This window comes from Corythoichthys intestinalis, chromosome 20 (genome assembly GCF_030265065.1).
Source record: "Corythoichthys intestinalis isolate RoL2023-P3 chromosome 20, ASM3026506v1, whole genome shotgun sequence".
In the NCBI taxonomy this organism is placed as follows: Eukaryota; Metazoa; Chordata; class Actinopteri; order Syngnathiformes; family Syngnathidae; genus Corythoichthys; species Corythoichthys intestinalis.
In genome coordinates, this window is record NC_080414.1 from 23675715 (window position 1) to 23702672 (window position 26958).

A 26958-nucleotide genomic window follows, 5' to 3' on the forward strand; every position below is an offset into this window, starting at 1 on the left:
GGGGAGGCATTGTGCAAAAAAAAAAAAAAGGAAAATAAGATTAAATATTTCAAATATGAAGTTTTTAAGTATATATCGAGTAGAACACAATATTTAATCAATGATTTAAATTAAATTTAAATTTAAATTAAAAAAAAATATATATTAAAATGTAAAAAAAAAAAATTCAGGCCATTCAGGGGTCATTCAGGGGCCCCTATGGTCCTGAGTCCCGGGACAACATATCCGGTTGCCCTCCCCTGCCGACGGGCTTGATACAGTAGACCAACAGTGTAAAATAGTGAGTCCTGGGATATGTAGTTTTTCGTGGTGCTTTCGGTTTTGAAAAAGGACAAGAAATGATGGAAATATGGACATTAACACATCGTTTTAATGTTACAGTGTGACGAGGCTTCAAAGATGTTATGCGTAAACGTGTCGCCGCTGACAAGCAAGCTGGATTAGGATTTAAAAAAAAAAAAAAAGCAAATTGGACCTATATGGAATTTGATTCTTTCAAATCACAGTATATAGCTATGAGCAGAGGTGGGTAGAGTAGCCAAAAGTGTAAAAGTAGCCATACAAAAATATGTAAGGACTAATAAGTAACACTGTAACTGCTAGTAACTGAAGTTTTTTTTTTTCTCCGCAGTTATCAATATGAACTTTTATTATACTGCAATATAACATATTACATTACCACATTAAGCCAAATAAATAAATATAACAAAACAAACATTGAATGCCGGCGGAAAAAAAACACAAAAAAAAGCGACAGAAATTCAGCAATTTTCATCCAAAGACCATGAGTGCTTTCTAGTAGAGAAAAAAATATTTCTTATTATAAAACTAAGTATCACAGCTCCTGTTTTCTATGGTCAGTCAGTGACAAATAAAAACTGGGAGGGATTAAAATTCGTCCAGAGTTTGACGGCGGTGCTCTATGTCAAATACTTAATTTTTTACGGTGCTTTGAAGACGTCACATGATTGAACAGGCCGGCATGATCATAGAATAGCAAGCTTGAGTCTTATTGGGTAAAATAGTCATGTGATTATTGTTGCGACGTGTCATTGGTTAAACTGGTAGCGCCAACTGTTGGCGTCTGTGGCGGGAAAAAAAAAAAAAAAACGTAGAATAAAGAAGAAAAATGGAACAACTAGTGCGGCCCAAAGTAGCGGAGTAAGAGTAGAGTTTCATCTTCACAATTCTACTTAAGTATGGCTTAGTAAAACTATCATTGGAAGTACATTTTTCACAAAAAGTTACTCAAGTAAATGTAACTGAGTAAATTTAATGCGCTACTACCCACCTCTGGCAATGAGAATGGTCATCTGCTCCATTTCCTCTCAGTTAAACTTACCAAAGAAATTTTTAGAGTGCGAGGGATAAATTCATCTTATATTGTCTTCAACCACTCGAGACCAGCATTGAACCCTTTTTGAACTCACAAGCAGTTGTTGTATTTATTGACCGTCAGCATTGTTCAGAAACACAAGACAAGACATCACTTTCAGCAAAGTTGTTACACTTACAGAATCAAAAGACAAACCATAACTTTCAGCCAAGTTATTACAAAAGTATACATTATTTTGTATTCGGATTTGAATGGATTACAGTTGGAACTCGAAAGTGAAAATGTCATTGGCAACTAAAACATTTACATCATGAACTTCCCTTAGTATGATTGCCAAACAAATTGTTCATGAATGACCCTTTTGCTTAGGAAACCTTATGTACAGTACATTCTTCTTGGTGGATTACATTCATTTCTAAGCACTGGTATTGAGCAATTATTAGCCTTCTTCGCGCTTTTACCAACTGGCCTGTAACAGAGCAGCGTGGGTTGTGCACGATGGCTTGTCTCAGCTGTAGCGGCTGCTCCGACTGCGACTCCGGCGTCTGGATGAACTGCGACTGGAGGAGTGAGAGTACCTGCGCAGTGTTAAAGACATTTTTGGGTCACTGCTAATTAAGCAGGCTGATTTCCTTAGGAATGTTGACATATACTTTACATTTGTTAAGACAAACACGGTTGCAAAAAATAATCTCCTTAAAAACATTGTTTGTTAGTAGCATTCGCCACTTTTTGAGAGACTTACCGAGATCTTCGGTCTGAACTCCGGTAGCTGTCACTTCTGTGGCGCCCTCGCCTATGGCTCACACTGCGGCTCCGACTGGAATAGCTGTCAGAGGATGGAGACCTGCAGGTATTTTACAATGAATACCGAGCCATGAATTGCAATTTTTTCAAATCATTTATTTCAGGATATTTTTTTTAAAGCCCATGTCGATATCTTGATAAAAAAGGCAACTAAGTTTAGGATAGTCCTGTTCAAATGGTGGCAAAATAACCCAAAATTGATAGAATGCTTTGTAGTCTTATCACATACAGTACCACCGTACAATGTAGAACTGAAGTCAAAACTACAGTAAATATTTGCATGCAAACCTCTTGGTCATAAATAAAGAATCGTATGAAATAGCGGTGTGCCCCAAAAATTGATTATTATATGCATTGAGATTTGACACGTGACGATTTGATTTCGATTCATAAATGTTACAAAACGATGACTTTCCCGAATAACTTTATGTCAGCCGCTATTAGTGGAACGAATTCAAGACACGTCTGCCGCCCGGACACCTTTAGCAGACGCACAAGGTTAAGATGGATGCAGCTGAAGTTACTGAGCGAGAGATTTACTCCTGTTCAAAGGACTCGAAAATAAATTTGTGTATGAGACAGGCAGGGACCCTGTGGTCGCGCTTTGGGTCCTCTTCTGTGCGCAAGTTATTTTTTAGCGCAAAAAGGGAAGAGAGATAGTTCATTGATCCTTATCTTTCAGTTGTCCAGCAGTAGATTCAAGTTGTGTTAATTGGAAAAAGTCCATAGTGTTTTGCTAAATTCCGTCTCTCGTGTAATGTTTAGCTTTTATTGTTGTTGTTTTTTAGCTGTTGCTAGTTAGCGCCGAGTGCTATGCTAATTAGCGACTTCGCTAACATGTATTTCCATGTCAATTTGTGCGTAATTTGTGCGTTGTTTGGTGGTGAAAAGTTACTCCAGATGCAGAACATTTAAAACCAGGATTAAGTACAGTGGTAACACAACAAACGTGTATAGTACAGAAATCTGTGAAAACAATGTATATTGGTTAACTCTTATTTCTAAAGACACTTTGTTTCCAGAAAATGTGGAAATTATTCCATCAGTGTATATTGTATTGTATTGTAGAAACTAGGGTTGTTCCGATCATGTTTTTTTTTTTTACCCCCGATCCAATCCCGATCGTTTTAGTTTGAGTATCTGCCGATCCCGATATTTCCCGATCCGATTGCTTTTTTTTTTGCTCCGGATTCAATTCCAATCATTCCCGATAATTTTTCCCGCTCATATACATTTTGGCAATGCATTAAGAAAAAATGAATAAAACTCGGACAAATATATACATTCAACATACAGTACATAAGTACTGTATTTATTTATTATGACAATAAATCCTCAAGATGGCGTTTACATTATTAACATTCTTTCTGTGAGAGGGATCCACGGATAGAAAGACTTGTGACTTTGTATATTATGACTAAATATTACCATCTAGTGCAGGGGTCATGAATTAAAAATCCTCTGGGTCCGAAATTAAAAAATTACAACAATCTCGGGTCCGGAAATATGTTTAATGCTTCTTTTTTTCCCCCCAAAATACAAACGTATCTTTACGTGGCCATGCTCATAATTACAGCATTCAAAAATGTAAATAAAATATAAAAAATTAATTTATAGTTAGTATTAAATAATATTTAATAATAATTAATTAGTAATAGATAATAAAGCGATCATAGTGAGCCCTTAATTCCGCTATTTTTTGAGAACGGATGGCAGAGTTCATCAGGGAAACTGCGAAAAAGCTGCGTGCTTCGTCTCTTAGTGCCTTTTCAAATTGCTGCTTTTTACAAGCAAGCGCTACCGTTGTTCGGCCATTCCTTACTACGCGGCGAAATGTCTACACAACGCTCAGCGCGCTCGCGCAAGCATCCGCACGCATGCGCACATCTGTCAGACGCGGCAAGTACTATTTTTGTTTTTATTTAGTTTTTTAGAACCTTTTCATTGCCTCAAAAATACTTTTTGCATGTATTACCCTCTCATACTTTTAACCATTGTGGTTTTTTGTGTTAGCTTTGAAGCAGTTGACCACATTAGTCACGTAGCGTATTTAAACTGTCCTATTTGGTATAACTGCATTTAAGTATTTTCTTAAGGCATTTTTAGTACGTTCTGCCTGTATGAACAAAACAAAAACAAGTTTAGCGCGCACGGTAGTACTTTGGGTGTGGAATTCGACTACTGTAGGACGTTTCGCCGATGTAGCCAATGGGGCTTAGCGGTCTTGTGCTGCCGCCAGGTAAAATGAACAAAAAAGTGTTGGTCTACTCCTCCTTAAACATTCTCTTTTCTGCATCAATCTTGCGTAGTTTTGAGCACGCCATTTGCCGTACCTTTTCGCCTCACCCTCCAACTTCATTCGGCTCAGTTTTTGGCTGTCACTCCGCAGAGTCTGAAAAGCGAGTGTGAGACATGCTGTTCTAAATAAAACTTTCAAATGTTTCACTCCCATTGGCTGGCTCACACGCGTAACGGCTAAGGTTTTTGTTTGTTGCCTCCCTCCGCTCTGCAAACCCGCAGAAAAAAATGTTTTTTTGTTGTTTCAACGTGTATTAGTCCGGACAGCTTGAGATCCGGTCCAGACGGCTTGGGGCTCCGGAACCGGACCGAGGTCCGCGGTTCCGTGACCTCTGATCTAGTGTATTTGTTGAGCTTTCAGTAAATGATACTGTGGCCATCCCAAATGCATGATGGGAAGTACAACCATGACTGTGTGTCGTGCTACCAATGGATATATCTTCTCTGCGTTGGGAAATAACATAAGGTGTTAAGACAATGATCAATTGCCACCTTGCTTCCCCACATTGCTTCCTATGATATTTCTAATCATAGGGAGAGGGATTGCAGGGCTTTAGCCAATTAATAAAAGGCTTCAAAGGCTGCTAAAGTTCACTCTACTCATTTAGCGCTGCCTTTTATTTCTCTATAAAGGTAAAACGGTGTCATTACAGATTGAGGTCGACAATGGGTGAGAGGGTCATGCAGCGCATGCATTAATTGCATTAAATATTATAACGTGACCCATTTTTTAAAAAATTAATTGCTGCCGTTATCGGGATAAATTTGATAACCCTACCTTAAGCCTAAACTAAAAACTCTGGATGAGTGTAACATATTATGTCTGTGACGTTCAATACAATCAGAAAACGATTTAATTAAAACATATTTATGTATATTAAAAAAAGGCATGGCCGATATTTTTTTGCTGATTCCGATACTTTGAAAATGACGTGATCGGACCTGATCGATCGACATCTCGAGTAGAAACAGCTGTTTTTAAACCTTCTTGAGAAAAAGAGCATCTCAAGCTCAGCTGTGTGTTGTATAGGTATGTTGAGAAATAAGTACTGCCTTTAAAATGGTTAATGTTTTTGCACTTTCTTGTAAAAAAAAGCTTTAGGGCAGCTTTTTGTTGTACGGGCACGTTTCCATTGTTCCTCTTGAATCAGTGGGATATTTTAAATAAATAATGGACAAATTTGTTTGGCTACTTTATTAATTAATAATGTATGATACATTGAAAATTGTGAAAATGTGGGGTAAAACTCTGGAAGAGTTCGGGATTACATTATAAGCAGTGTCAGAGTATCCAGAGATTCAGGTCTGGTCACGATTTACAGAAAGAAGTCTCTAAATGTCTTGGGTATATATAGAATGATGTTTTATGTATAATAATGAGTACACATGTGATAGTTACTCATATGTATTATTACCGATATATTATATATATATATATATATATATAATGTATAGGTGTTATTATGATTACTTCAACTATTATTATTACTATTGATGTAATCATTATGATTGGTGCAGTTATTGTAGGGAAGTAACTGCTTTCCTATGGAATTTTGGGAGTGAAATGGGGGTGGGACCCAAAAAAAGCTCGGCTTCTTCCCACTCCTTTTCGAGCTACACATGTATGTATTTTTATTATTTCTGTTATAATCATCATTACTGTTTTATTTTTTTTCATTCTTGATGCTGTTTTTTGTTATTGCTCGAAATAAAAAAACAATCAATCAATAATCTTGATCATCGTCAATACCGTGATCATCGTTCAATATTCGACTTGTATCACTCTGAATCGTAATCGAATCAAATCGAATTGTGCTGTGCCTAAGAAGGCACACCCCTATGATGGAAAAACAAAACCCACCTAGATCTCCTTCGATGATTATATGAGCGACTTCTGGAGTGACTTCTACTGTATGTGCGGCTGCCATGACAGGAGGTGAGAGAAAAAGCACGTGATATACAAAAAAAGAAAATTCATGAATCACAACTGACAAAATTAGAGGGTACCTGCGGCTCCTATAGCTTCTATATGTGCTGCTTCGTGACCGTTCATGTCTCCGTCGACTCCTGCTACGACCCCTGAAAGTGAAAGCATGCCTTGCTGTTTACTTCCTCCACAAAACACACTGTGGATTTTCCCTACGATAAACCACTTTCTTATTTGAGCCTGTTACTTTAGTGTCAACAGCCTTTATTCTAACCTGGAGGAGTAGCTGGAGCTGCGCGATCGACTCCTGGACCGGCTGTAGGAGTGTGACCAGCCACTAGCTTGAGAGCATTGACTGGAAGTCGAGCGAGACCGCCGCGTGTCTGAGCGCGACATCCTCCGGGAGTCGTCTCTGTTTGCACCTGTTGATTCTGAACTTTCTTCGCCAGAGCTGTCCTCGTTTCTGGGCCTCTGGTTGAGTCGCACAGTCTTCCTGACCTCATCAAAAAGCGATCCGGGTCGGACCCTGTTCTTGCTCTTAATTTCCATGCGCACTCCCTGAGCATTGGTCATCTGGCTCTGCTGTGCGTGCATGTTTTTGGACATGACCTGCGCTGCGTTCACATTGTGCAGTGAAGACATTCCTTTCAAAGGCCTCCATTTAAAATTGATCACAGTGCTGGTTGGTTTTTCCGTATCTGTGGTGATAAGAGAGGTTTGTTCGAGACCTTGCAGCTGTGCTTGGGCATCTTTACTCGCCTTGGTCGGAAAATGTGAGGTAGTTTTGAGGGGTTTTTCAGGTGGGTTCACCGTGTGCGCCTCTACTGTAGCTTCAGTGTCATGTTCGGGAGTACAGATGTCCATATCATCGGTAGAGTTCTCCTCTTTGACACTGAATGTGTTAGTACCATTTTTGTTAGACTGCTGAGGATGACACTCAGGAAGTTTGGCATTTCTATTACTATATTCTCTATATTTCAGCAGAGACCCGTTTTCCTCTCTCTTTGGATTCTTATTTAGAGTGGGTGCATTTTGGTCTTTGTCGCTCCTCACGCCTGCAGCGGTCGGGCTACGTTTGTCTCTCTTTGAATCCTCCTCCTCCTCTTCCTCGCCGAACTCCAAAGGTGGTTGCCAGTGAAAAGTCTCTTTTAGCTTCTGACGTTTCTTTTTGGATCTTTTGCTCTTGTCCTTCGTGTGATGGGACCCACTTTTCCCCTCTCTACTCTTGTGCTTGTGCTTCCGTTTGGACTTCCTCTTACTCTTGTGCTTTTCTGGCTCAAAGGACTTCTTTAGACTCGCTTGCGGGAGGCCAGACGTTGAAGGAACTGCGGCTTCCACAGCGTTCAGGGTCATTTTTTTGTTCTCCTGTTCGGATTCAGAACTAGCCTCACCTTCTTCTTTCTCTGATAGCACCAGTGTTCTGGTTGTTATGTTTTCAGGGTCACTATCAGAATTCCAACCGGTGAGGGCAGAGGTCTTCTTATCAGGCATAATGCCAGATTTTTTCTGATGCTTTGACAGGAAATCACTGTTGCTTTGGCTCACTTTATCACTATCACTATCCCACCCAGATTTGTTATTAAAGCTATCCACCTGCAATGAAGCATAATCAACTGTCTCTTCATCTTGAGAGCCACATCGCTCTTTACTTCCTTTTGGCACAGCTTTATCAGGGCTTGGCTCTACACCTGCTTTCTTCTCTGACAGGACGTTTTCAGCAAGGGCAACTGAAACATACTTGTCGATATTCTTGATCCTCTTCAGAGAACGGTAATACTTTTTCCATTCTTTGTCAAGGGATTTCTTTTTCTTGTGTTCTGAGTGAACAGAGTCTGAGCCACTGCTGTGACGAGATCCGGAGACGGATTTGCTGACACTGCGGCTTCTTGAGCGGCTGTAGGACTTGCTTCTAGTAGATGGGTTGGGTGAGCGCTGTGTGACAACTTTGTCTTTTTCAGAGACACCTGGCAAAGATTTTTCCACAATGGAACTCTGAGAGTTCCCCAAAACTGATTCTCCCACAGAAGAAATATTCACTGAAGTTATGGGGGCCTTACTATTCTGTGTATGAATATAAGAGGGCTTCCAGGGCTTTTGACCGGGCTTCCAGCGAGAGGGGGGTGGGCTATCACTGAGTGGGATAACGGGGACGTTTTCTGTAGTTGGGACAGACAGCAGTCTGGATCCTGGTGGGACTTTACTATCGGCATGCTTCCCAGATACATGTAGGGTTGCATCCGTTTTGGACTTGCTGGCTTTCTGCTTCTTTGGAGATCTGGATAAACTCCTTTTTTTGTTTGGTGTAAACGACCTGGACCTGTGTCTGGACCTTGAGCGAGAATAGGACCGGGATCTGGATGGATCCCGGGAGTAACTTCTAGAGCGGGACAGGCTTCTGGATCGTGAATAAGACCTAGATCGTGAATAAGACCTTGGCCGAGACCTGGATCGACTAGATAATCGCGATCGGGAGTATGACCGGGAAACAGAGGACCGCCGTCTCGTGTACTGTTGACTTGATGAGGAACGAGATGTTCTAATATTGGACGTTCTTGAAGAGGGTGATCTTTCCCCTTCAGATGCACAATGTTCTTGCGATTTGCTCTTTAGGCTTCTCTTTTTTCCGCGCCTACGTTTTTTGTTCTTTTTCTTGTGTTTGGCTCTTTTCTTCTCTTTCTTAAGCGGCCGTGGCGGGCTGGACCTCAATGAGCTCCGGCCTGATGAATACTCTGAGGATCGAGATCGCGGTGAGTCACTTTTGTTTTCCCATCTACATAGGAAAAAGCCATTTATGTGCATTAGGTCACAAACATGAAGAACAAAGAAGAAGGGAAAAAAAAGCAGATGATAGAATCGTACCGGTCTCCTTTGCTCCATCTCTCAACACTCGAAGGCTGATATGTTTTAATCCGCATCATTTCTTCTTTCCAGTGGGGCGGAGTTTCACTGCTCCCACGCTCTCCCACCGATGCAGATCGGGATTTAGACCTGGTGGGTGTGTGATACCTCTGTGGACAAATTATATTATCTTGATACATGCACAGCAAGCCTTTACACAGAAAATTTGTGTTGTTTCTAGGCATGTGCCGATAACCGGTTTCAAGGTATACTGTGGTATGAGAACGTTACGGTTTCAAAACCTCAAAAATTTTCCGTCATACCATCCTTAACGTATTAGTTTTATTTAATGTACCATAAATGCAGGGCGAAATCCCTAAATCTCTGCTTGCAGCTGCAAGGCTAAACCCTCCCCCTCACTGGTTATTGCTCAGTGTCAGTGAGTCACCTGTGCTACACGATGGCTGGAGGAGGTGCAACTACTGAACTTTTTTCCCCGCATCGAAGAAAACGAAATCACTGGTATGAGACTACTTCTGCTACAGAAAAGTTACTGACGGCCGCGGCTTGGAGGAGGTGCGCCGACATGTAAGACATGTTTGCGGAGGGTGGATGCTGAGGAGGCACAGTGGCGCCACCAGGGGGTGGCCATGGCCACCCCTATAAATTGGTTGGCCACCCCATTGGCCACCCCGCTTGCCAGTATATCGTTAGATTATTGTAGCATCAGTTATGCATTTCATCCCAAATGAATGCATTTATTTTGTTTTGTTCAATGTCAAATTTATCGCGTTAACGGGCGGTAATTAATTTTTTAAAATTTATCACGTGAAAATATCGCAATTGACGCATTTCCGCTACGACTCATTCACGCATTGCCGCAAACAGCCTACAATGGCGCCGTTTTACTTATATACAGAGATAAGAGGTGGTGTCAAGTGAGTGGAGTAGATACAAGCATTCGTTGGGGCCGTGCTTTTAATTGGTAAAAGCTTTGTCATCTCTCCCACAGCAACTATAAATATTGTGGGAAGCGACGTGAGGAAGAATGACAGGAGTTGATCTTTTTCTTAATACCCTGTAGTGTACCCAACGCAGAGAAGGTATAGCATTTGCAGCCACCACACACATTCATGGTTGCACCACTTCCCATCATGCATTTGGGCAGAACATTTAAGTCGCTACAGTATCATTTACTGAAAGCTCAACAAATACACTAGATGGCAATATTTAGTCACAATATACAAACTCACATTTATCCTTTAAGAATTACAAGTCGTTCTATCCGTGGATCCCTTTCACAGAAAGAATGTTAATAATGTTAATACCATCTTGTGGATTTATCATTATAATAAACAAATACAGTACTTATGTACAGTATGTTGAATGTATATGCAGTATCCGTCTTGTCTTATCATTCCATTCCAACAATAATTTACAGAAAAATATGGCATATTTTAGAGATGGTTTGAATTTGTCATTAATTATGATTAATTTTTAAGCTGTGATTAACTCGATTAAAATTTTTAATCGTTTGACAGCCTTAGTTAAATGTACACCTTATGCCTAATATATACATAACACAATAAAACAGAATTGTTGTGGAACGCAAAATGTTGACTGGACAATTATGGACTATGCACATTAAATCATTAGTAACATCAAATGTTACACAATACACCAAAGTATATCAGTAGCCGTGTCCTTAAGTCTGATAGTTTTCCCCTGACCTTTTTACTGCAATAATATAAAGAAAACCTGAAATTATGGCTTTTAGTTTTGGCCACCCCAAGATTTTAAGTGGCCCCATCTGGCCACCCCTATGAAAAATTTCTGGAGGCGCCACTGAGGAGGCAAAACCTCCAATATGATTTTCCATGTTTTCCACCAGCTATGAGAGTTAACTCCAGCGTGTTTAGTGTGTTAAGCGGTGGTAGAACGTGTTTTTTTTCTCTCTCTCTGGCAATTGTCTGTGTTGAGTGTATAATGTAAACATGACAAGAGTCATACACATGTGCCTTTTATGGAAAATAGTTTTTTGTTCTGATAATGTTAAGCTGTGGCTGTGGTTTACACTCACCAAATGTATTGCATTTATTTTAATTTAGATTTTTTAAAATTATTTTGATTTAGAATATATTTTTAAAAATTGATTTTAATTTAACATTATACTTTTGTTGAAATTTGCTAATATTTAGAAAAAATAAAAATCCTGCTCAATGGACGTTTTTTTTTTTATCCCAAAAGTAACACATTTTACAGCTCTAATTGCAATATCGTGATACCTTGATAGATTTGCCTAAGGTTATCATACTGTCAGAATCTCATACCGGCACATGCCTAGTTGTGTTTATACTCTACATGTTTTAATACAGACTTAAAGGTTTAAAAGTAAATTAAGCAATCGGGCAAAACATACAAAAACATTACTGTCCTTCCCAATTCTGCAGGGTCATACCACTGATACAACACAAGTACAATATATATTGCGCACGAAGTGTTAGAATGATAATCGCATGAATCAACATACAATTGTTCCCCTGCCTCTGATCTTCCGTCCCGACTTAGAGACCGCTGGCTTCTGTTCAGCTTCAAGTACTGATTCATCTTTCTCAACTCTGTCAAACATGGAAACAAATTTGACATTTCAAAATATACTGTACAATGTACATGGTAAGAAACTTAGAAATAATAATTAAATCCAATGAAAACTGACATCTCCACTTTTATCTTCTGGACTGGCATGTCCTGTCGCAGCAGGAAGCGGTTCTCGGGCACAGGTGGGATTTCCTCTGGTCGGACGACAAGTTTTTCCCTCTTCCCGCCGTGGTCCTTCTCTCCTTCCATGTCTACCATCTCTTTTTCGGTAGACTCAAAGGACCTTCAAAAACATTTTTTTAAATGCAAAACCTAATCAAGCAAACCATGATTCCTCTCATGTGGTTGTAGCCATTAACTAGGAGTTATCACCGTTGTTTCGAAGTTTCAATGTCAACATTCTTCTCGTCATTGGACAGTCTCCTTCGCTTTTTGGACCTTTGAATCTTTCTGTGTCTCTTGCGCTTGCGGTGTCTGGACTTCTCAGAGTCGCTCTCAGACTCCCCAGAAGAGGAACTTGAAGATGATGAATCAGTGGAGTTGACAGAAGAGTCAGTGGAATGGGATGCCCTTATATTTTTCCCTTCCAGAACTGAAATAAAAGAACACAGACATCCTATCATAGCCCATTGTGGAAGTAAGAATGGTTGAGTTGAAAGGGGTGAATTATGACTTAATATATAAAACTAATTGTGGATTATTTCTGTATGCATTTTCTTACTAACTTAATGCCTACTGCTATAATTTAGAAACAACAACATTTGCACATCCCCCACTGCAAGTCAGTTTCTAACTTACTGTCATTAGCAGACTTGGTGATCAACTGCCCACAGTCCACCACCCGAACATCGGCGTATGGCCGGCTCGCCGAATCAGTCTTTAGCCCCTCGATCTTCTTAATCACCTCAAACCCGGAGATGACGAGGCCAAAGACGACATGGACTCTTAAATACGGTGGAAGGTTGAAACAATTCATGTGTCAGTCACAAAAACGGGAGAACCCAACCGACATACCCATCAAGATGAGGTGCCATCTTGGTTGTGCTGTTGGTGCGAAAGCCAAGCCAGACGCATCAATCAACGACACGACGAAGACCGTTAATGGAAAGAAAAAAAGAGAACAAGAATAAAAACCAAGAGAGAAATTCGATCGTGTGTTATTTAACAACGGGAAAAAATACAAAGGAGTTTTGCTCAAACAGATTTGATTGTAAATTTAGGCTGTTGAATTGCAATCAAATCTTTAAAATAAAATTCTGTGGATTTCTAATCACAAATTATATTTTGTAAACAGAGGATTTTAGATGGACTCCAAATTTGAAAATTGCCTATGTAGGTTCCCCTGCAATCGGTCACCTCAAGCTTTGTTGTGACTAATGTTCACATCCAAAGTCAACACTCTGCAAAATGCTTGTACAGTAAATACAAACTACTGCATGGCAATAGTCAAGAGATGAGACAAAGAGAAAGAGAAGAGAGAAGCACAGCCTTGGAGACACATTACCTTGGAAGAGCAGGATGCTAGAGTTTCTGTAAATTTTACACAAAAAACGGCAAGAGAAGAAATGTAACACATGTGTGGGTAAAAAAAGTTTTGAATCGATGTTTATCTGCACTATCATTTCTAAACTACACATAATGGAGTGGGTGGTTGTCAATGCCCAAGCAGATCAAGGGACATGACAACAAAAGTGGAACTTATTCAGAAGCAATGACAAAGATGTACAGTACTATTAAATGCCTTATAAAATTGAGATTTCAGGCTTAATGGTCAAAAAATGACACTCACATGAAGAACTGTGAACCGTTGGTATCCTTCCCACGATTGGCCATAGACAGCAGGAAGGCCCGGTCGTGTTTAAGAGTTAGATTCTCATCTGTCGGAAGCAGAAAAAACAGGGAGACAGGAGTTGGGAGGGTTATGTGTAGATCACATTCCAGCGAAGTATGCTTATTTGACTCTTGAGCCAACCACGGTAGATACAACGGACTGCTAAAAAGCAATAGCCTCCGTATCATCTGTCAAAAAACTGTCAGCCCACCAACCCTTGTTTGGGGAAACAAAAAAGTACTTGTATTAAGTTAAATTTGTCTACACTTATAGATTAGTTCAGTACTTCTCAAATAGTGGGGTGCCCCCCTGAGCGGTGCCAGGGGTGGGGCATGTGATCTCGAGGAAAAAACTTTTTTTGCCACACTAGAATAAAGTATACTTGCACATCCACTCAGTGGGTGGCAGTGACGCTCTCATTTTCAGAGTGTGCAAAGTATTTTTGAACCAAGCAAGAGCACACAGCAAAGAGATATGAAGAGCTCTGTGCTGTTTTCCGGCCGGGCTCAGGCAGCGATCCATTGTCTTCTCTGGTTCTCACGTGTCCGCCCGAGAAGTGCCGTTTTCGGCTTGGGATCATCACGACGACCGCCCTCACCTCCGGCTGCCGAGAATGCGCTGTTTTTGGGCTGTTGGCTTTTGGTTTTTAATACAGTGGGAGACGAGGAAAGACCACTCTGTTTACTGTGTATAATAATTATTGTAGCGGACAGCAGGAAGCCAAATCAATTAAGGCGTACTTAAAGACATTAGACCCCAATCTCATTGATAAGCCGCTTGATTTGTTTTTCAGCGAAAACGTACCGAATATTGCCAACAATCGTCCCGCTTTGTCAGTGTTACATCAGTAAACCAGTGAGCACTGTTAGCATGCTCAGTGCAAAATAACCCCACACAATTGCAAACATTGCAAAGGAGTTGATACTACGATCAGCAAAAATAAAAAGTGTCCTTCTCTCCAATGACACTGTCGTCTTTCCTCTATTCAGTTTTGTTTTTTCGGCCAGATTTTTTGGCATGTTGTTCTCATGAGTTAATGTTGCTAATCAATTTGAATTAATTATTATTTATTGATGTTATTACGTTTTATTTTTCAGTATCACATGGTCAAAAATGTACCTTCAGTGTATTTTCACAGTTTGGATGTAACTTTTTAATTCTGGCAAATTGATGCGCTTTAGTCTTTTCTGTTACAAACTATTATAAGTTCATCTATGTTACTTTATTTTCTTTAATAGAAAAATGACACAATGTTAGGCAGAGGTGTACATATAGTAATTTTATAGACAAATGATACTATTTACAGTGGCAGCAGAGTTTGGGGGGGGCACAAAACATTTATGTCTTCCTGGGGGGGGGGGGGGTAACAGACAATAATTGAGAAGCACTGGATTAGTTGAATTTTTCTTTTATCCCAGACAATAGTTATAGGTGGTTTAAATACCTGTTAGCTTACGTGTTTCTAGTCTCTGATGAAGGCGGAAGTGTTCGCTGAAACATGTCAGCTAACAGGTATTTAAACCACATCTAGCCATTGTCTGGGATAAAAGAAAAAATCAACAAATAAAAGTAGCTCCATCTTCTATTGTTTCACATAAATACATCAGTGAGAGTGTTAAATTCTTTTTGCTAATGGAAACAGTCGGCTTCTAAATAATTAATTGTAGAGGAGGAATTATTTTTCAAAGTGGGGAAAAAACGTTTCTAAATGCATTAGCCTTACTTTACGACATACTATTTAAATGATAATAATATCAATATTGCATGACTAAATCCAATAGTGCCACCGTGTTGTGATACTCAAAGGAGTGTGTTGTGGCAACCTTGTAAAGAGCAACTGCAGCTTTTAACAATGTAACATAAAAAGAGATGTGAGCGGGCTGAGACGTTGGGAGCGGGCAGCTGTGCGGGAACGTAAAAGCTCCTCGCCAGAACCACTCAAAGTGCAAAATATAGTTTGAGGGCAGGAGGTGGTGGTGGAGGGGACAGTGTGGGCATGTGTACATGGACTTACCTTCTCATTTTTGCAAAAGACCCCTCTACAAATAAAAGAATAATGTTGGAGAATTTTAGGCAAGAGGATTGAGTGTTCCAAAAAAAAAAAAAAAAAAGCCTAGTCTCCATGCTGGCCAAAAAAAGCCCTTAACGGCTGACTAGACACAAAGCTGTACATAAGGGGTGGTGACATTAAGGGCAGCAGGGTAATTCAAGTACACCATCGGTCAAAAGTACATAAATGACATATCCCTTGTGTCTGAATTTTTCCCACATATCCATCTTTTTCAGCACCAAAACATATAGTTAACAACAAGTGGAACTCACTTGTACTACTAAGTAAACAAACGCTGAGCCAAAACAACATCAAAATGCATTGGAGTGTTCTTACTGCTCTGAACAAACTGTAATAGTTGCGCTGCACTGTTGTTTACCCCAAAATAAGATTCATTTGTTTATTTTAGAATCTTCAATGTATTTGTTCCCTTACACCTCGAACTGTGATTTACTGCAGACTGTTACATTTTCTTGCTTTTGACCGGTTGTGTACATAGAATATCCCACGAATAAACTGCAGGATTTCAAAAAGGTAATCCTGACATGTACATCAGAATGACCTAATTTTTGCATGCATTGATTCCTCATGACTAAAATACTGTAGTTCAAGAATAAATTCAACATTTAAGAGACAAAACAGATTGGGTGATTAGATCAGTTGATTGATTGCTAGTTACCTTCAAAGTAGCCACCATATATGGACTCTCCTCCTCTTCCGGTCCCTGTGGAACAGTGACATGTTTCAGACTTTGATGTGAATTTCGAGATGTGTGTATTTTATTTTACAAGGTCAACTCCAGTGTGAAGACAAAATATAATGTAGCCTAAGGCAGTGGCTGTACTTCAGTACATTTTTTTGTGTATCTGTACTCAAGTAGAATACGAAGTGGTACTTTTACATCAATACATTTTTACAGCACGTACAGTGGGGAGAACAAGTATTTGATACATTGCCAATGAGAAAGCCCATTGGCAGTCTGTCAAATACTTGTTCTCCCCACTGTATCTGTACTTTTTACCCCACCACTTTTCAAATTGTCGCCTGCGTTACACGTTACATTTTTTGTTGTTTTTTTCTGATTGTGAATTGATAGTTTCATTTTCATGCCTCCGACACAATCGATAAGCCCTGTTTAACTACAGTGGTACCTCAACATACGATCGCTTCGACAAACGATCTTTTCGACATCCGACGTAAAATCTGACTCGCCATTTGTTTCTACATCCGACAACATGATCTACGACAATCTATGATAGCAGCGCAGTTTCTTTGTTTTCCTGCAAGACGGACGCAGAGTAGATTTTCTTGTGAGAGAAACCAAAATGTGTTCCAACAATGTTAGTGCAGGTGGTGGGGGAAAAAAAGGAAAAAATGTGATACTTACCGTTACTATTGAAAGAAGATATGATAGAAAAAATATGAGCGTGGGGTACGCATCCGCAATATGGCTCGCTCAACAATACAGCTGTAGATGGTCTATGACGGTCATCCTCCGCTCGCCAGTCTTTACAAGGTGGCAATTATTATTGTGGTAACATCGCCAAAGAAATCGCCAGCTTCGTCAGGTTTCTAATAATTTACTCCACCAACTTGTGCCTGGTGTCCCCCGCATGCAGCAGGTTAACAAAGGGAAAGTGAAACTAAAAAGGCTCACTATCAAGTCAGCCACGCGAATGCGTTCAGGTACACACCGCAATCACATTCGCCACATTAGAACCAGGTTTGTTACATTAATACATGTATTACTATTATTATTGCTATTATTATACTGTATTAGCATTCCGATTTTTATTCATAATGTATTTGTTTTGCTCTTTGTAAATGATACTTGCAATAGTAGCATCAATACTTATTGAGAATTTAGCGTAGGTTTTCGGGCTGTGGAATGAATTAATAGAATTATAATGTATTCTTAAGGGAAACTCCTGCTTAACATACAACCATTTCGACGTACAAACAAGGTCCTGGAATGAATTGAATTCATATGTAGAGTTACCACTGTATACTGTAACTGAGCATTAGAGGCAGCAATACGAGCACAAGATTAGGCATGTGACCAAGATATCGACCAATAAGGAAAAACAACAGTGAGAGCAGCGGACCTTCAGATTGGTGCTGCACACTCTTGTACAGTTGGTTGGGATATGCACCTGATAGTTGCTTGCAATCCGCCATTAACTAAGTTTTGGAGTTTTTTTGAGCTTGTTAAACATCTGTTTACAGCGCAGTCAATTTTGTTGCTTGTTTTTTTCTCCATTTCGCACAGTTTTAAAAAGTGAAAAAGAAAATGGTAATATCATGGGTGCAAAAGTACTGTATGCACATTCTCTTAAAGCTGACATTTATTTTTGCTTGTGGAGAAAATACGTTTACCTTTTACTTGTAAAGTAAATTTTACAGCAAGTACCTTGGTACTTTGAGTACATTTTTTATTTGATACTTGTACTTTTTGCCCCAGTATCTGTACTTTTACGTAAGTAAAAAAAAAAAAAAAAAGTGAATACTTCATCAGCTTTTGGCCTAAGATATATCACCTTCAGTGAAGTCGCCACCCTGGATCATAAAGTTCTTTACAACTCGGTGAAATGTGGAGCCTTTGTAGCACAGCTTTTTCCCTGTTATTTTGCCGGCTCCCTTTTCACCTGCCAGGAGATACGGACAGTTGTCAATAAGAACACAATGAAGAAAGCCTCACACAACAGAATGACTACAAGTACTTTTCCTGAGGGGGATAGACCGAATTTGAGACGACAACACTCCCACCCAGCAGCTATTTCATTTGATGCGCATGAAGGGCAGAACACAGAAGGGTGGTTGTTTAGGACAGTGCTTAGGTTGCTTATCTTTTGCTAGCCCACCTGTTACACTGTTTCCTTATGGATAGGGGCCGAGCCATGCCTCAAAAGGCGAAAAATTCCGAAGTCAAAAGTGGTAATTGTAAATCATAATGTAAAAAAAAAAAAAAAAGAAAAAAGCTAATCTTACTCACCAGTGCACAAACATAGAAAGTTTTTGCTGGTCCTGGGACAAATGTCTGAAAAAAGTTGAAAAACAATTCGCCCAACTGAAAAATAAAAAGGAAGAGGGGATTAATCAGTTTCTAAAAAGACAGTAGTGGTTGCTTTAAGATGACTATTCGCTAATGAAATGGAAGGTACTTACATTACCTAATTAATTACCTTATTCCTATTTGTGCTCTAACACTACTTCCAAATTACTGGTTTAAACAACAAACACGCGGAAAAATGTATAAAAACAACTACATGCAAAATAAATTTGTCATCCATTGAATGAATTGCAGAATTACAAAAAACAAACGTGTGGAGCGCAGAACTTTTATAAGACACATACCACACTATTTAATTGCACTTGGGAAAAAAAAGCACATAACATAATTATAAACAAAATCAATGATCACATGTGAAAGACACTGTTGCATGTGGTTTAGGCTTTGTCCCGCCCACACACAGGAAAAAATAATAACTTAGTCGGAGGTGAAAAAACTGGTCTTGTTAGTACGTTCAAACGGATAGTAAACTTAGTTATAATCAATTCGTCAAGAGATCATACAAACATTAACCCAGTATATTCCCCAAAATAGTTTCTTTAAAAGAAAGCGTCTTTATGCATTCTGTTGTGATAGTCACTTACCCAGGCATTGTGTGTCTTAAATTACATTTTAAATGTTTCACCAGCGCACATATGACTATGAAAATGTATGAATGCTCATATTGAGAGGATGAATTTACAGGACAATTCCTAACCAGAAGTCAACATTGTCGAGTGGATAATGGTAATAACCTAAATCAAATCATCCATGAAAACAAATTTATGAAAAAGATCTTACCTGGCTCCCGATTGAGCTCTACATCAAAATAACACTGCGGGCGATCTTTCACCCCCATTGTGACCAAAGTTCTGGTGACCTAAAGCAGCAAAAGAACAAAAATAAATGGATAAAACTAGCATGCATTCGGATTTGTAAGTGGACAATAAGCTTGAAACATGTTCCTGACGAACGCGAGGGAGGAAGTAAAGCATATGGGAGGAGGTAAAATGATGACACAAAGAGAGAGGCAGGGTTCTCACAGCATGCAATTTTCTGTACACTTGGAGGCGATCATAAGGCGTGCTTTAAATAATTATCTAACTTCAGGCAGCAGGTCAAAAAATCCAACAACAAAAAACATTAGATGATGTATCGTTACTCACATGAAAGCCAATTATATAGAATGACAGTCAAAACAATTAAATACCCTTCCACTAGATGGCAGAAGGTAAAAATTAACTGTGTAGAATGCTTTGCATTCTAATGAACATGCACAGATTTACGAGTAAAATGAGATACGCTCATTTTTGCAGAAATTAAGTGACATCTATAAGTGGTGATGTGCTTTGGTTATGGAAAGTTTCAACACTAGCTCAATAAAGGTTGGCAACACCGTTTCACAATGCTGCGATTCACAACAGTTCAATATATCAATAGCAAAAAGACTACGTTTTCTTCGTCTACATTGCGTCCAGTTACACACGCAAACATTCTTTCTAGTTAGCTAAAAGACAGCCTATGTTAGAGGATGAACATAACATTCATGTTTGCTACAAATGTACATTATCACGCAAAATCAATGAGTGTGACGCTTTGTCTTGCCCTTTCATCATATCCTGATTACCCACAACCACGAAATAAAACTTGTCGACATTTCAATCGCTTACGACGACGTTTAAGACTTGTCGGATGAGCTAAAGCTAATAGACAATAAAAAACAACACGACAGCTAGGCGACTCAATGGCATGCTAACTAGCCTCGCATCTATTTTCGTGTTTTTCACGACACAACCGCAATTGAATTGATAACTCGTATATACTACATTTTGAATGAACAGTAGTGCACAAACCTATGTAACAATAGCTAGCTGAATTATCAACTTGTCACCAAAGGAGGGCGGTTGTGCTAACTCGTTAGCAACCTGAAGCTAAATGTGCTCACTTCCGACAGACCAAGCGAAACGAATCACATTTTAGTCGAGATTTGTCCCTCTCGCTTCGCCGTATTGCGTAGTTTATTTGTTGTGCTAGCTTCTGCTAAGCTAAATAGCTTGTTAGCTTTTAATAACATCATTCTAGAAATCTGCATTTTAAGGAAATAGTTGTGAAAAAAAAAATTGTTACACGTCTAATTCTTGATATGCTGTGCTTGTTTAAATTGGTTAGCTTGTCGAATAAATAAGGAAACAGGCAAGGTGCAGGATGAAAGCCTTTATTATCAGGAGGTAAGGTGCAACTTTGCTCTTTCTGCAAGAACTTGCATACAGTATAAGCAGTAATAATTTGATAAATTCTATTTACTAAGTATTGAGTCCAGCTTTTTTAATGTGCTGGATAGTAAATGAATTCTGCTTGTGGTTGTATAATTGTGTGGATCGAATAAAAATAATATGCGATGCTTAAGAATGAGAACAGCCTATGTTCGTTTTAAAAAAAAAAAATCAAAAGATTTGTAATCATTTAAAAAAAAAAAAAAAAACGCAAATTGAATCTCAATGTAATGACTGAAATATATTTTCCTATTTAATTTTCTTTTAATAACGCTACTAAAGTTGTTAATTTGTTTTTTTAATCATTCGTGTTATTTTCCTTATCCATTTGAATTACGTCTTTTTAATTTACTTTATTTGTAATATATTTTTACGATGTGATGTAGAAGCATGTGCTTACTGATGATTTTCCCATGTTTTTAATTAATTTTACTTTTGCCGTCTTAGGTTTTACATATTTTTATTGAATTTTGGAGGAGGCAGATTTAAAATACAATGAAAAACAATGAATAGTGAAAATTTGCAAATAAATGTTACCGTTACAACTTTTAAACTCTAGAAATGATTTCATAAGTGTGTATAAACTGCAAATAATATTTAAAAATAACTGAAAAAAAAAAAAAATCTTTGAATAAATCAAATAGTCCCAAACTGAATACACGGGGGTCCATTATATTAATTATAATGAGTTATTTATCATTCATGTGTTTCATAAAGGTTATTTAAGCGAGTAAATAATTTTTCACTGAGGTCAGTGTTCTCTTTTCTTTTTCCACCCATGCAGGCAAAGAGTCACTCATGGATCATGTCACTGATCCTGTTTGCCTTTGTAGTGCGGGTTAGGGATGGACTCCCTCTGTCCGCCTCCACAGACTTTGAGCACAATCGAGAGCTGCAGGAAAGGAAACAGCAGCTTCGGACCATCAGCAAGACGCTGGCCTTCATCCCAGAAAAAGCTGCTGTCAAGGGCCAAGATCTTAACATATAGTAAGGACAAATGCGCTTCTAGCTTGGTGTTTTTATCAGGAAACTTTCAGGTGCACCAAACAGCATACTGCATTATCATTTTTATTGAAGTAAAATTTCCCTGTGCACTTCTCTCAGCAAGTGACTACGTGGTAATTTGCACCTGACTTTTATCCCCCTTTTGTCTTCTGTTCAGCTTGGTGACTTCAGAGGGCGTCTCTTACATGAGCGTGTGCCACTGCAGCGTTCCCATCACGATGGCCTTCTGCTTCCTAGAAGACCTGCGTTGGGAATTCACAGCCTGCTACAATCACAACGTTGTGTCGCTGGCAGACAGACCTTATCCATTTTTGGAATTTGGCAAGTGTGGGAGAGAAATTGGGGTTAAGTTTGCTGTGATTTGTTATTGCACAGAAAGACCTCATTCAAAGCTGATCGAATACCTTGCATACTTCTTTCATTAAAGTCTTGTTTGTTTTGAATCCCCATACTTTTTCTTTTAAATTCATTTCAATACTATTTATTTGGAATAAATGATTGTTTTTTTTTAGTACTTGAATAATACTGAATTATTTTGACAATAATTATATTATTTATATGTGCCACACAGACTGCACAATTCAAAAGCTGAAGCAGCAGTACAACCATAAGGGCGGCCCGGCTCTAGAGGTCACCTTGGCGGAGGTCCAGGAGGAGCTGAGGCTCCGCCCACCACAGATCCTAAACCTGGAGGAGGTCGAGCTCACTAATGGCTCTGCAAATGGCCACGTGGAGCAATCGGCTACCTCTGGTATGTAACCACAATGCTACAATACATTGTATTGCTGAACTATTGTACAATGGGGAGAACAAGTATTTGATACACTGCCAATGGGTTTTGGCAGTGTATCAAATACTTGTTCTCCCCACTGTATGTTATGTCATATTACGTTTATTTTCCAGGCCAGAACATAAAACTGGAGCCAGTGACAGCACTGGGCATTCTTTCATTGGTCCTCAACATCATGTGTGCTTCCTTGAACGTCATCCGAGGCGTGCACCTAATAGAATATACATTCCAGGTATCAGCCAATACTCGAGTGGAGTTTTATAATAGGACAAAGTACTAAATGAGATTTTCCTCTACTCACAGGATGACTATGACGGTGCGTGGAACGTCGTGGCTTTCCTCGTGGCGTTCCTCTGCTCCATGCTTCAGGTAAATTCACTTGAGTCGCGTCAACATGTCACATCTTAAAGCTCTCCTTGATGTATTCTCCATCTCCATAGTGTCACCTGTACGTCTTCCACTCCCGGCTAAAGACTGCCAAGTCCCTTAGCCTGCTCAGCGCCATTATCATATGCAACCTCTTCCTCCATGGGATGAGGAACGCCTGGCAAATCGCCTTCCACATCGGCGTGGCCTCTTTGTCCACCGTACTCATCCTCCGACGGAAAGTCCTAGACAGGAGCAATGACTGTGGGGTGTGACATTATCCATCCACTTTCTATGCACTTTGTGTACCATTTTTTACAGGGAAGGCTTTGCTTTGTGCTGCTTTTTTAAAGCCAAAATGTTCAGATCAAGGTTCAAGTAATTTGAACTCAAACGGACAAATATACTTTTTTTTCGCTAGTAAATGTTGTCAGGGGGCTAAGTTTTTCTAACTTTGCTGGGGGGGGGTTTCGGCAAGGCGGATTGAGTTTTTTTTTTCTTGGGGACCTTCACATTTTCACAAGGATATAGACACACTTTGAATTTTTGATTGTGTTTAGGTTCCCAAAAAGTCAATTGTTTAGACACGGGTATGAAGACTAAAAATGCACTGATTTGAAGGGTTGAATCTTATTTAAATTGGTGGTAATGTTTTTCTGTATTTTATTTACATGTATGACAATTATTGCATATCAGAGTTCAGCTTCCAATTACCGTAATTTTTGGACTACAAGTATAACGCTTTGAACCATGCGGCTTTTAGTCCAGTGCGTCTTACATGTGGATTTTCCAAGCAGATAAGGTCTTCAGTAGGGTTGTCAAAAGTATCGAATTTTCTTGATACTGATATGTATCAGGATACGAAATTTGATTCGTTATCTATTGGTTTTTGGGCTATCACAGGTTAAGAGAATTTTGTTGTCATGGAGTAAATTTGATTCTGCGCGACTCTTGATGGTAATGGAGGATATTTTTTGCATTTTCCTTGTTAACTCATAGGCTGCCGTTGACTGTGCCTGACGTCCAATTCATTTGAAGTCGGAAGGTTGCAAACAAATGAACATTCATTCGCTGCCACCCTCCCAGTTCAAATGGATTGGACATTTACTTGTCATAAACTCTTTTAAAGAGTTAATTTTTCATGAGCCACAAGACTTGACGTCTACCATCGTCCAATGGCACTGACAGAGTTCCTAAAAAAACTTTTTTTTAAATGTACAGTTATGTGAAAAAAATTGGACACCCCATTAGATATTCACTTCTTAAGAAATGTTCACAGAACAATGTCTAATCTTGTTTTTCTTTATCTCTGGAAAAGAAAGTGATTTAATTGCAGGTGAACAACAAAAATTAACATTGTTTTACTCATTAAACCAAATATATCAACAAAAATGCATATTCTGAGGAAAAAGTTACGACACCCTAATAGCTAGTGTTACCCCCTTTGGCTAAAATTACTTCAGTGATAGACATCGGTCTGAAGAAAGTTTGCCCCACTCAACGCAGAATACTTTTAGCTGAGAGATGTTTGAGGGGTTTCTTGCTTGTACAGATCGTTTCAGGTCACCCCACAGCATCTCATTGGGATTAAGATCTGGGTTTTGACTGCGCCATTCCAGGACTCTCCATTTCTTCCTTTTCAACCAGTCCTTGGTGGATTTACTGGCATGTTTTAGGTCATTGTCATGTTGAAGAGTCCAGTTTAGCTTCAGCTTTATTTCTCACAAATGATCTCACATGGTCCGCAAGTACCCTCTGATACACGATAGATTTCATAGTGGATTCTATGATGGTGAGCTGACAAATGTCCTGCTGAAGCAAAGTATCCCCAAACCATGACACTTTCACCTCCATGCTTCGCAGATGGTCTAAGGTTCTTTTCCTGGAATGCTGTATGGGGTTTCCGCCAAACATGTCCTCTGTTCTGGTGTCCAAATAATTCAATTTTAGATTAATCTGTCCAAAGAACATTAAACCAGAAGTCCTGGTCTTTGTCTACATTCACTCTGGCAAACTTCAGTCTTGCCTTCATGGTCTTCTTGGAAAGCAAAGGTTTCCTCATTTGACACCTCCCATGAAGGTTAAACTTGTGAAATCTCTGATTGTAGAGTCATGCACTTTCACATCAACAGTAGAAAAAGGCCTGCTGTAGGTCCCATGATGACATTTTAGGGTTTTTGGAGACTTCTTTTAGCATCTTGCGGTCTGCTCTTGGGGTGAACTTGCTTGGACGGCCAGACCAGGGCATGTTGGCAGTTATTTTGAATGTCCCCCAATCGTAGACTATTTACCGGACAGTGGAATGGCGGATTTTATATTATTCTGAGATCTTTTGAAATCCCTTACCAGACTCCTAAGAGTCTACAATCTTCTTTCTGAAGGCCTCAGACAACTCCTTTGATCTCACAATGGTGTTTTCTCTCACTTCAACAGTCAGGGGCACACCAAACTAAATGTGAAGTTTAAATAAGGCAAGCCTCCTTCAAAACACTGGGTAATGATGTTCTAATCATGTGCAGCTGATGTGATACCCCTGTGTGTGAATTTAGCCATTTTAAGTGGGATTGAAAGTGGGGTGTCCAATTTATTCCTCAACTGAAATTGCATTTATTTAAAATTACATTTTTGAGAAAGTTATAAAACATTTTTTTCAGTTTTGTTTAGTTCTCTTACTTGAATCTCTCAAGATTGTTGAATTTGATAATATAATACCATATGACCAAATATCTTAGAAAACACACAGGCTTACACAGGGTATCAATTTTTTTCACATGACAGTATTATCGAAAAGGGTATTGAGTATTTTTTTAGTATAGATGTCAAGTTGAAAATATTCTAGTGCTGCGACAACAGTAGTCTTTAGGTGTGACTATCCCTCTGGCTTATCGTCCGTTGCTGTTCATACATGAACAAATGCAGTTTTCCTGTCAAATTTGTGGGGTGTGATTTATAGTCATGTGTGGCTTATAGTCCGAAAATTACAGTAGTCAAAATGATGCTTTGCTAGTTTCTTTCGTCATTCAGATTATATAACCTGGCAATATGATCGACTGTATATTTTTGTATGAAAATATACCGTAGGTTATAGTATTGTGATCAAAAAGTATTGTGATCGCTGCTCAAAAATGTTCTATACGGCACATTGTTGAAGATGTGTTGTACCAACTCTGTCTTTTTCATAGAGCACTGGCAGCTACTGTTTGATGAAACTGCAGTATTTTTTGATACAGGGAAGAGTTCATTTTTAAACAGCAAAATGCAACATGTCCTTCCACATAGTTGACAAAATGTAGTACACGATGCCATCAATTTTATGATCCCGGCCCAAATGTGTTGCAATTTTAATAACTTGGAATCATTTTTATCTCAATCGTATTACAACTGGCAAATATTATTTCAGAGTTTTAATTAATTTATTATTTTTGCTCTTTTTGCTGACGTTTGATCAATAAATGTGTTTTATTTGTATCTTCCTCTGTGTCACTGTCATTTAACTTAATAGTTCACCTTCATATTGGAACATGGAAGAGGAAAATAGTGTCAAAACAAGATAATCCTGCTGGAAGTAAGCAAATGAAATAAAAAAAAAATTAAAAAAAACAATTTAAGCAGTTTTTTACGTTACTAGGGTTGTAGTTAATAACCTATTCAGGCAAAATGAAAACATTTCGAATGCACACATGCAAAGTTTTCTAACTTATAGTTTGTTTTTTATTTCTCAGAAATTAAGCTTGATACATTGTTTTTTTGTTCATTTTAGAGGAGTATTTTAGTTTTACAATGAAGTTAT

The 26958-nt window shown here is 39.0% G+C and overlaps 2 protein-coding genes across 5 annotated transcripts; one reads left to right on the top strand and one right to left on the bottom strand.

The window, feature by feature from the left end:
• Window positions 1–1152: 1152 nt before the first annotated feature.
• nktr (natural killer cell triggering receptor) lies at window positions 1153–20721 on the bottom strand. Of its 3 annotated transcripts, XM_057824581.1 has the most exons (17): window positions 20588–20721; window positions 19536–19614; window positions 18678–18752; window positions 18223–18330; window positions 16365–16409; window positions 13594–13681; window positions 12819–12848; window positions 12603–12748; window positions 12177–12396; window positions 11923–12087; window positions 11737–11824; window positions 9228–9376; window positions 6643–9138; window positions 6449–6520; window positions 6303–6362; window positions 2082–2183; window positions 1153–1914 (listed from the first exon to the last, which is right to left on the bottom strand). In XM_057824581.1, the coding sequence occupies exons 2-17, from the start codon at window positions 19591–19593 to the stop codon at window positions 1845–1847; spliced, it is 3972 nt and encodes a 1323-aa protein (XP_057680564.1). In that variant the 5' UTR covers window positions 19594–19614; window positions 20588–20721; the 3' UTR covers window positions 1153–1844. The 3 variants fall into 3 exon arrangements, with proteins under 3 accessions (XP_057680564.1, XP_057680565.1, XP_057680566.1); XM_057824582.1 differs by lacking the exons at window positions 18678–18752; window positions 19536–19614; window positions 20588–20721 and adding an exon at window positions 15650–15674 and having other exon boundaries at window positions 1156–1914; window positions 18223–18302; XM_057824583.1 differs by lacking the exons at window positions 16365–16409; window positions 18223–18330; window positions 18678–18752; window positions 19536–19614; window positions 20588–20721 and adding an exon at window positions 13309–13334 and having other exon boundaries at window positions 1158–1914; window positions 13594–13716.
• Window positions 20059–26789, top strand: sec22c (SEC22 homolog C, vesicle trafficking protein). Of its 2 annotated transcripts, none has more exons than XM_057824584.1 (7): window positions 20059–20119; window positions 21792–21994; window positions 22170–22333; window positions 22584–22763; window positions 22916–23034; window positions 23106–23171; window positions 23243–26789. In XM_057824584.1, exons 1-7 carry the CDS (start codon window positions 20090–20092, stop codon window positions 23441–23443), a joined length of 963 nt encoding a protein of 320 aa, XP_057680567.1. In that variant the 5' UTR covers window positions 20059–20089; the 3' UTR covers window positions 23444–26789. The 2 variants fall into 2 exon arrangements, with proteins under 2 accessions (XP_057680567.1, XP_057680568.1); XM_057824585.1 differs by lacking the exon at window positions 20059–20119 and adding an exon at window positions 20391–20962.
• Window positions 26790–26958: the final 169 nt, after the last annotated feature.

Bases quoted from the DNA above. Each gene is read 5' to 3' on its own strand.
- nktr (XM_057824581.1), bottom strand. From the start codon at position 19,593: ATGGGGGTGAAAGATCGCCCGCAGTGTTATTTTGATGTAGAGCTCAAT. The intron at 13,682-16,364 runs GTAACTAGCAAT...TGCTTCCGACAG, and splicing joins ATATGGTGGCTACTTTGAAG to ATGAGAATCTAACTCTTAAA. The intron at 9,139-9,227 runs GTACGATTCTAT...TTTCCTATGTAG, and splicing joins AGATGGAGCAAAGGAGACCG to ATGGGAAAACAAAAGTGACT.
- sec22c (XM_057824584.1), top strand. From the start codon at position 20,090: ATGGAAAGTTTCAACACTAGCTCAATAAAG. The intron at 20,120-21,791 runs GTTGGCAACACC...CCACCCATGCAG, and splicing joins TCAACACTAGCTCAATAAAG to GCAAAGAGTCACTCATGGAT. The intron at 23,172-23,242 runs GTAAATTCACTT...CCATCTCCATAG, and splicing joins TCCTCTGCTCCATGCTTCAG to TGTCACCTGTACGTCTTCCA.